The sequence below is a fragment of the Parasteatoda tepidariorum genome, chromosome 5 (genome assembly GCF_043381705.1).
Source record: "Parasteatoda tepidariorum isolate YZ-2023 chromosome 5, CAS_Ptep_4.0, whole genome shotgun sequence".
NCBI lineage: Eukaryota > Metazoa > Arthropoda > Arachnida > Araneae > Theridiidae > Parasteatoda > Parasteatoda tepidariorum.
The window spans coordinates 86478442-86488207 of record NC_092208.1 but is presented as its reverse complement, the minus strand read 5'-3'; the positions used below and the strand labels follow the sequence as shown (position 1 = coordinate 86488207).

Genomic DNA, 9766 nt, shown 5'->3' with positions numbered 1-9766 from the left:
TGATCCTGGAGTTCTCTTGTCTGCTGGATTGGGTTCAAAATTATAAGGCTACGGAGTTGAACATTAGTAGTCGTAAACTCGAAATCGGGTGGGCTGTTCAATGACTGTTTTTATAAAAATAAACTAATAATTTGGCCCCGATAGCTTGGTTGGTTGGGTTATGAACTCGTGTTCGTGAGAATAGGAGTTCGAATTCACCCGGCCGAATAATACCGAAGTATAAAATGGTGACTGGTGCATGTTAAACCTGTCGGGGTCACAAACTCCACCAAGTTCTTGTTACAATTCAATACTTCTGGGTATTGAATTGTTTTGAGAACTTGAATACTGATCCAGGAGTTCCCTTGTCTTCTGGATTGGTTTTAAAATTACAAGGCTACGTAGTTAAACATTGGTAATAGTGATCTCAAAATTGAGTAAGTTTTTCAACGGTGATTATGAAAAAAATAAATAAATAAAACTAATAATCAAATTATATTTTCTTGCATTCTTTCCAACTCCTATTTTCTACACACCTTCATAATTTCATGTTTCTAAGTCTTGTAGATTTTCAGCAGCAAAGCAAAATGTAACGCAAAGGAAAAAAGAATTGAGAAAAATGCTCGCAAAAAATCATTTAAAATTGCAAATAACATGTACATATGTTAAAAATTTATATAAAAAAAATCAAGCATTATTTGCCCAGGAGAATAAATTGAGACAATTAGGCATAGATGACCTGCATAAAATAGTGGAAAACAATAATCTTTAAGATACATTTCCAAACATTGACATTTCATTTCGAATTATTTTGTCACTCATGATAACTAATTGTAGTAGCAAACGTTCATTCTCCAGACTAAAATTAATAAAAAAAATGAGTTAAGAAATAGTATGACTCAAGAAAGATTGAGTCATTTTTCAATTATGAGTATTGAATATGATGTCTTACTAGAAACTGATTTTGATGTGATAGAAGACTACGCCTCTCAAAAAGCGCGAAAAGGATTGTTACCTTAAATTTTTGATAAAAATAACGTATATTAGCTTTTATAATTAACTTATATGTTTTTTACTCTTAAAAGAAGATAATAAAAGCGGCTCTGAGTAAGATTAATACTCTTCTGTGAAACCGCCTTAAAAGCTATGTTTTTCCTTGAAAATAAGATTAAAAATTTGCGTTGCAAAAGCAGTTGCGTTTAAGCAAGTTGCACGTGCAAATGTGCCTATTGATGTGCGATGCCGCATGCAAGTCACCTGCAGTGTGAATCCTCCAGAAAATATTACGCGTCTTTGCTTCCAGCATCATCAAGTTAACAGCAAGCTGTAAGCATGCTGTCAACTCGATTCGAATGTAACTCGCCTTCTTGCACCTCTCTCAAACCAAAACAAATTTCTGTCAAAAAGTTACAATAATTATTCAACAGAAGTAATGTTTTCATTTTTATCAATTTTTTTAATTAGATATATCCCACTATAAGATTTCACAATGCGTTTTAATTCCAAAGAAATCATAGCGGTTGCTACGCAACCATCTTATAAGTTTGATAAAGAAGGCGTTCTGTATGTGAGAGAGAAACATGACGGCTTGTTCCGACGTAGTGACGTATTTTCGCAAAGATGGTGCAGGCTTAGAGGAAATCTACTGTTTTTCTACAAAACGAAAGATCAATGCTCGGAGCCAGCTATTTTGTTTGTTTTGGAAGAATGTCAAATTCGCCTAGATGCGAACTCAGACATTCCTTTTTCGTTCAGTTTAATTTTTCAATATGATGGTTCCATTCAGCAGCTTGGAGCAACGTCAGAAGAAGAGAGAGACTCGTGGATTCAAACACTACATATGGCGAGTTTTGATTATATGCGCTTGCAACTCTCATCTTTGAAAGAAAAGCTGAAAATAAGAAGAGAAAATGAAACCAATTTATCTTACCCAACTTCCAGAACTCAAAGAAGTTTCACTATAGGATGTAACTACGATTCGAACCAGTATGAACCTTTCATGGAGTTAAGTTTGTCTTGCGACAACCTAATGTGTGATGGTGATGGCCTACCCCCTAGCCCATATATTTCTGTGTGTATAAATAATTTACCATCTACAAAATGGACCAAATTTACACAAACTGAGATAGTGGAAAAATCTAGCAATCCTTGTTTTTTTACGACAGTCACTTTTGTTAAGGGCGAAGTGACAGACTCTACACGCATTAAACTTTCTGTTTACGATGTTAAAGAAAGGGTGACTTGTACTAGTACTTTACTCGGTGAATCTGTATTTACATTAGACACTCTTTTACAAAACCCATATCGTACTCTCAGGCTTACATTGGTGTCTCCATCTTGCTTGAGTGTAGGTTTCATTTCCATATCTGCTCGAGAAATGAGTAATACAAAGCAAAGAAACGCTTGGCTGTTATTGGCCGAAGAAGAGTCTCTGTGGTCAAAAGTCGAGAGACCTCGGAGTTATTCTTTGCCGTCTAGACTGCATTCTCAAGTTGGAATACCTGTGTTAGGTTTGTTGAAAACATTGTCTAGTAATTTTTCTACTCAAACCTATCGTTTTCATACTGGTCTCGGTGCAGAACTCCATGTGCACGAAATCATGTCGGAAAGCAAGTTATCATTTACTATCCCCCTTATGCTTCTAAATCTGTGGATTAACGAAGAAAAACGGTTAATGGAAACGAGTTTCCGTATTAAAGAACTTTCGTCTGAGTGGCAACAGAAATTTTTGGCCGCGATGGATGGTCACCATAGACTTATTAGTCACTATACAGAGGTGATTGATTTTTTGTCAAAACAAAAAGCATCATCCTTTAAGCCTTCAAATATGAAAAAAGAAACAAATTTTGAATTTGTACCAGTAAATCTTCATGTGCAGAGAATGTGGGTACAGAATATGACTACCCGCAAAACTGGGGTTTACGATGTTATAACGGTCGGAGCCTTTTCCGCTTATTCTCGACGTTTTCGTCAAGGGGGGCTTCTTAAGCTTTTAAATCAGTTGAAGAGTTATTACCCTTCATTTGGCAATGACAATGGGTGTGCCATTTTAGGCCCTGATCCGATATCACGCTCTGCTGAAGCAATCATGAGAATTGAGCAACTTCAGGATGAAATAGAATCTGACTTGCAGAAGCTGATTATTATGTGTAATCAGGCATGTAAATCTAGCATGCAAACTATTCTCAATTCTCTCAGCAGTAAAGGAGATCAGCTGCGAAGGATATGTATTCCCCACCTAGTGGAAGAAGCTTTTTCTTTGTGGGATTCGATTAAGTCTGACACTCCTTCTATTGATGCAGATCAAGTGGTTAATTCATCTCAGGAGGATCTAAAAAAAGACGGTTTAAATTCAAGTAAAAGCAATTGTGCTATTAATATGGAAGAAATGGAGCCCTTAGAACTGACTCACTTGAACATTAAAGCAAGTATTCTGTGTATGTCTAGCAAAGTTCAATCTCTTTTTTCTGGAAGTAAATCTGATGATGGAGAGGAAGGCTCTTGGTCTAATGAAATAATGCCTAGTGTCAGAAAGTTACGCCAAGCTATCCAATGCCTTTTAAAAACTGCACAATTGACATACAGCATAATTTCACTCAAGGAATCTACCAAATGTATGCCGATGAGTCAAAAAGTCCGACATCGAAGAGATATCGTTTTTTCCCAAGCTTTGACTAGCGTGTTAACTGGCATAATGACTAGACTGTGGTGCCGTACCCCCGATCCCATGTTCATCCACATGCTTCGAACTGTGGGAGTTTTGTGTGATTTTGAAGGATTACTTAGTTGCTATGGTGATGAAATGGGCTGCCTGGAAGATATGGTGGTTGGAATAGATGACCTCCGTAGAGTTCTTTTTTGGCTGGAACCATCTACTGCTTCTGAGAGTCCTCAGCCACGCATTGAAGGAAGTCGATTATTTTTATATGTGTTTATACCAGCTCCGCAATCTATAATCAACATGCTTCCTGCAGAACAACAAAACGGATGTCGTTTTACAGTGAGTTCGGTCTTTTTTAACATCGGCATCAATGAACGAGCTACTCTGGCAGAAAAGTTTGGTGACACGTCCTTACAGGAAAAAATTAATCAAGATAGTTTTAGTTTGCTGAAGGATTTTTTCTCCAGATTTCAGAGGACTGCAAAAATGGAAAAAAGCCATGGTTTTCATTTTGCAGAAAACTACATCATTGAATTGCTAGATCAGCTTCACGCTCAAGTTTATGCAAAAAAGAGTAAAAACGTGGACATATTGCACATATCTTCGGAAATTTGCAAGCACTTGGGTGGAATAAGGTTTACGAGTTGCAAGAGTGGCAAGGATCGGACATCCATGTCCGTCACGTTAGAGCAAGTTGTGGTATTAATCAAAGATTTCAATCTTAACGAGAAAGAGATGACTAGAGTTCTAGAATGCATGCGTTGTGAAGGAACTCGGCGAGAAAATACTCTAAAAAATATTGGTATTAAGAAATATCATTTCAATAGTCTACAATTGATGACTCTGCCAAAGCTCTACAGACCACCACATGGGACTTATGGGAATGTTGAGTCATAACCTTTACACAGGAACCTGCCTGTTCCTGTGTAAAGGTTGGGAAAGGCTCCTGTGTAAAAGGTTAGTAACCTTACACAGGAACCTATTCGTGCACATGAAATGTGCCTACAATTCCTTATATCTTTGATATATCACATTTTTTGATGTTGTTATTTGTAACATATATATTGTATATCATTATTATAAATTTATTAATCAGGTTTTATTTAATCTTATTTAAACAAAGCTGTCCTAAGAGCGGGGCAAGCAGGACCTGCCCCGCTCATATGACATTGCTTAGGCCACTGCACCGGTGATGTTGAAAATGTTTTTTTTTTTTAACAATTATGATTTGTTCTAATACTAATGTTCTAAAATATATAGAAAATAATTTGATGTTGGAATATCATTTCAATAAATTGCCAAAACTCTAAAGGTCACCACATAGTACTTATGGAAATGTTAAGTCATATACTTTTATAATCCTACTTATAGAAATGTGCCAACAATTTCTTATCTTTGATATTTTCTGCTGTTGTTATTTATAACATGTGTATTGTACATAAAATTTATAAATTTTCTTTATTTAATTTTATTGCAAGTGAAAAGGATTGGGCGATGCATTTAGCCGATGGCCCTTATTTCTAGGACTGTGGCCCACTCCCCTGTATTGGTGAGATTGAAGAATTTTTTTAATAAATAATTATGAAAATTAGTAACAGAAAGTTGCAAATTTTATTTTCTATTCTCTCATATGGATGAAAAATAGGGAGTAATTTTACGCTTATTGAGACAATGCAGAAAAACACTCCATACAAATCCAATTCTAGAATTAAAATTTAGATTATTACATGGACTCTTAAACACACAATTGATCATTCCCAAGGGCAACATTGTGTTAAAATCTAAAAATTAAGTGATAGTATAAAATTGGAAGGAAAAATTGTTCATTTTTAGGCATGGAATGAAATTTAATAAAATAAATAATATTTTAATAATAATGTGAATCATCATTCAAAGTGAAACATTTTCTTTTAGGCTGTGAAGAAAGAAAATATTTATAAGTTTCCATAAAATCTTGTGATGGTTCTGTCTTGTAACTTAGTATAAGTTAACTTTTTTTTAATTTTAAACCCAGTATAAATTAACTTTTTTTAACTTAGTTGTGATAGTGTTATTTTGCCATTTGGTGCCATTATTATTATTTCATGTAGCATTTGTGTTAAATTTTTGAATAAATCGAGTTTTAGTAAATTGATATATGGTTAAAAATATTGCCAAACTATTATTGGTGTCAGTCATACTTAGTTAATTGTGGTATTATGGTAATAGGTACCTAATGTAATATGTCGTGTGGTAATAAGGTTTTGCAATGGAAAAGTTCCAATTTTCAAATTTCTTCGATGTTAAAAGAATCTCCAAAAGTACTGTCCTAAGAATAACTGTGATTTTTGTTGAGGAAAGGTTTGAAATGTAAGAAAAAAACTGATGTTTTCAATTACTGTTAAGAGGGCAAAACCGGGGTGCTAAAAAATAAAAATAATTTTTTTTCTTCATATCGTATTACTACTTATGTTTTAAAAATAAAACATTCGTATGTAGATTTATTATTATTTTTTAAAATTTTAATGTATTCACTACTTTACTTCAGTAATTTTACTCATACTTTAATGTTTATGCACTTGAAATGTACCTTTTATGAAAAGTACCTTGGTTTTGATTTTCTGACTAACCTTGAAGGCGTTGGATAATCAGGGTTCTACTCTAAATTTAAATTAATAACCAGTTAACAAATAATATTAAAATGCAGAGAAGTTACTGCAATGATATAATGACAATTTATGCTATTTTTCAAATTATACTATAATAAAGTAAAAATAATACTGTTATATAATGATAATTATTTAAACAATTTACATTGGTCCTTCTATTTTAATATTGCAGAGCCAAAAAAAAATCTGAGTTCTGTAAGGCTGTTTTTTGAAGGCTCTGTCCTAATATGAAATGGTGCTTTTTTGCAAATAGTATGCTACTTTTATAACTGCTGGGAGTTTGCAACTGTTACTTATGACTGTTAGGTCAAGTTTAACCTATCTAAAACCAGCGCTGTCTACGCTTATCTTGAAAATGATACAAAACCATTTAAGAGACCATATGTAGTCACATGGCACAAAAACATGTGGAGAACAGTCATAGTTTTGTGAAAATGAAAAGGATTTGTGGTCTAATTGTTTGATATTTAAAAACTTACTCCAATGCTGCATTACCTGGTCTCATAAAAAATTGCAAAAACTGAGAATAAGGTAGTGATTTTGATAATTTTCATCTAGGTGGAAAAATGTTGCCGATTATCCGCACTGCTCGAGACCGAGCATGGTTCAGATAATGAGAAGTTCGGATGATTGGAAGGTTGTTTAAAATCTAATGTAAATGATTATTATTTATGCACAAACTTCCCTTCGCACCTTTTGTAGGCTTAGAACTGGCAGTACTATCTAAAATAGCTTTGGCGTGTTTAAGAGTTTTTTTTTTTCAATTTTTAAATATTTTTAATTAATTTTTTTTGAAAACTTTTTTCTTCATTTTGAATTATTTTTTATCATATTTCAGTTTTTTATAATTTTTTTTGTCCCTTTCTAACTTTACGACATTTTTCATTATTTTCCATTGCAAAAGAAATCCAGCAAAGATTTCGTTTCAAAGAAGACGCGTTTTTTTTTTTTTTTTNTAGCAGCCATATATCCCTTATTCTTTTTAAATAAATCAACTGAACTGGATCAACATCATTTTGACGTTCTAGCCAATTCATTGCAAAATCTAACGAATTGCATGCTTCTATATGAGAAGGTCCACTATTTTGAACTTGATCACCTACTTCTCCCTCTTTGTCTGTTGAGTTCCGATTTTTGTTCAAAATTTCAGCAACAATTTCATCATTTTCATCTGAAATATCTACTGGTTCAGAAACTTCAGTTTCATTTGTTTTTCTGTTAAGAATATTATTCCAAGATTTAAGATTCCAAGCACTGTAATCACTAATCATTAACCATAAATGACCACTACCCATTCCCCAATTATAGAACTTCAGCACTTATCTATTCATAAACTCCTTCTGCATTCCAACCATTGTAGACTATCAAAATGAAGCTCGCATTCTTGGAAGATAATTTTCTGATGTAAAGGGGTGTGTAGGTTTAACTGTATCACAATACATGTATGGCTACTATAAGAAAACTGCTAAAAAGGTTGTAAATTAAATATGGTCTTTGGATGTAGGGGATATTATTTATTCTTCTTAATTTAGAAAAATTGTCAGTAGGTTAAAAAGTATTCTAAACTTAAATAGAAGAAAGAATTCAGACATAGTTTGGATAATTGGAAGTTCGGATAATCGGCGCTGTACTGTATATATATATATATATTATATAGTTTAAAATCATCACATTGCTTCAAGTGTATAGCACTGAGGCTTTTTTTTTTATTTTCCTTGGTGACAGAGCTTCGAAAAACAGCATTGTATAGTCCAAGCAATTAAAGTTATATGGACTTCAAAATGGCTGTTTTGTTGAGTTGCATTTAATGTTTATTTGTTATTTACTTATGTTTTGTGTTAATATTATATTGTAAGAACAAATGTTTATTATTAGAGCTATTTGGAATCATCATAATGACTTCATTTGATATATTTTCAACTTAATATTACCATTTTTCTATTTTAAGTATTTAGTTCTAATTAAAAATTGATTGAAGTTTTGTTAGCATATAACAGACCATTTGCACAATGAAACAACTATGTATTACGAAAAGGACTTCCTGATTTAGTTAAGAGTTGCAAAATTTTCCACAATATTCTTATTTTTAACTGCTTGATGAAGGAAGGCATGATTGTTCTTATTCTTCAAATGGTGTTTTAAGAAGTGCTAATAAATATGCATGTATTTTTCTCCAGTTTGTTTTCTTCAATATTTTTTTATTGCAAATTCTGACTTATATTGAGGATTACTTATTGTCTGATATTTTTTGATCAAAATCGATCACTGCTACCAGGCAATTTCTTTTAACTACTTAAAAATTACCATTTAAAATTAAACATAGCCTGTTTTAAATAGGACTAATATAAGAGGAATGCCCCTTTTATTAAATTTTCCTGTTAGTCTACCTCTACATAGTATAAAATTGTTAATTAATGACTACATTGGTGTGACTGCAGTCTATGCTCTTTAGTTCTCCCCCTCCCCCATTAGCATGTCCCTTCTTTTGTAACGTCCACTACATTCACAAGTCCTGTTTGCTGTTCCATAAACGCAATGTTATTTTAACGTCGATTAGAACTTCCAATATAAATACCGAAATTGTGTTTAATGTTTTTTTTTTTAAATTATTTAAAAATTTCTCAAAAAACAGGTGCTAGACATTTTTGCACTTTCTAAACTAACATTTTTCTGTTGACAACGAATCAGTCTATAACAAAAGTCTCCAAACAAAAATTCAAACCACTCAAATAACATGAAATGTCTTGGAATTCTTTATGAATGAAGAAAGACTTATGACTTTAAGGTATGTATTGTAGCGTCATTTAGAAATCGGAGTTTTCTTTATAATCATAATCTTTTGAAATTTCTTTTAAAAGAGAATCATATTTTTCTTGATTGAAAATTGTATTCAGTTATTTTGAAAAGTGTTGTAAGAGGTGGTTTATTTTAGAATTAAAAAACGTATTATTCACATTTTTTAAATTTTATTTTAGTTTTGCTTGTTCTCTGGATGTACGTATGATATTTAGCAAAAATTGCTGCTCCTTATCAGTATAATGTTATTTGCTTAAAGCTGAAATAGAATTTTTTTTAAAAAGTGGATAAAAAAATGCTAAATTAATCCAGATCCCTAAAAGCATTTTGTTTACAGTAATTAAAAATTGTGATGTAATTATGAAGGTAGAAAAAGTGTTCTAATTTCATAACATTATTCTTGTGAAGCAAAATTAAAAAAAAAACAAAAAAAAAAAACACTGAATGACTGACTAAAGCTTATGAATAATATTAAAAGATGTCATTTTAAAAAAATTATATCTATTTTTAACCTTTATTTATTTATTAAATAATATTTTTACTTTATTGACTTAAAACATTACGTATTAGTGAGTTTCATAATTCTATTTATAGCGTAGCATGTTTTTGCCGAAGCAACTCCAATATTTATAAAATATAAATAAATATTTGCACTAATTTTATGTTGTCATAATATAGCGGA

At 32.1% G+C, this 9766-nt stretch overlaps 1 protein-coding gene across 1 annotated transcript; it reads left to right on the top strand.

The window, feature by feature from the left end:
• The first annotated feature begins 1213 nt into the window (after positions 1-1213).
• Positions 1214-9241, top strand: LOC107456574 (inositol polyphosphate-4-phosphatase type I A). Its single transcript, XM_016074481.4, has one exon. It carries the CDS (start codon positions 1469-1471, stop codon positions 4535-4537), a length of 3069 nt encoding a protein of 1022 aa, XP_015929967.1. The 5' UTR covers positions 1214-1468; the 3' UTR covers positions 4538-9241.
• The last annotated feature ends 525 nt before the right edge of the window (positions 9242-9766 follow it).

Bases quoted from the DNA above. Each gene is read 5' to 3' on its own strand.
- LOC107456574 (XM_016074481.4), top strand. From the start codon at position 1,469: ATGCGTTTTAATTCCAAAGAAATCATAGCGGTTGCTACGCAACCATCT.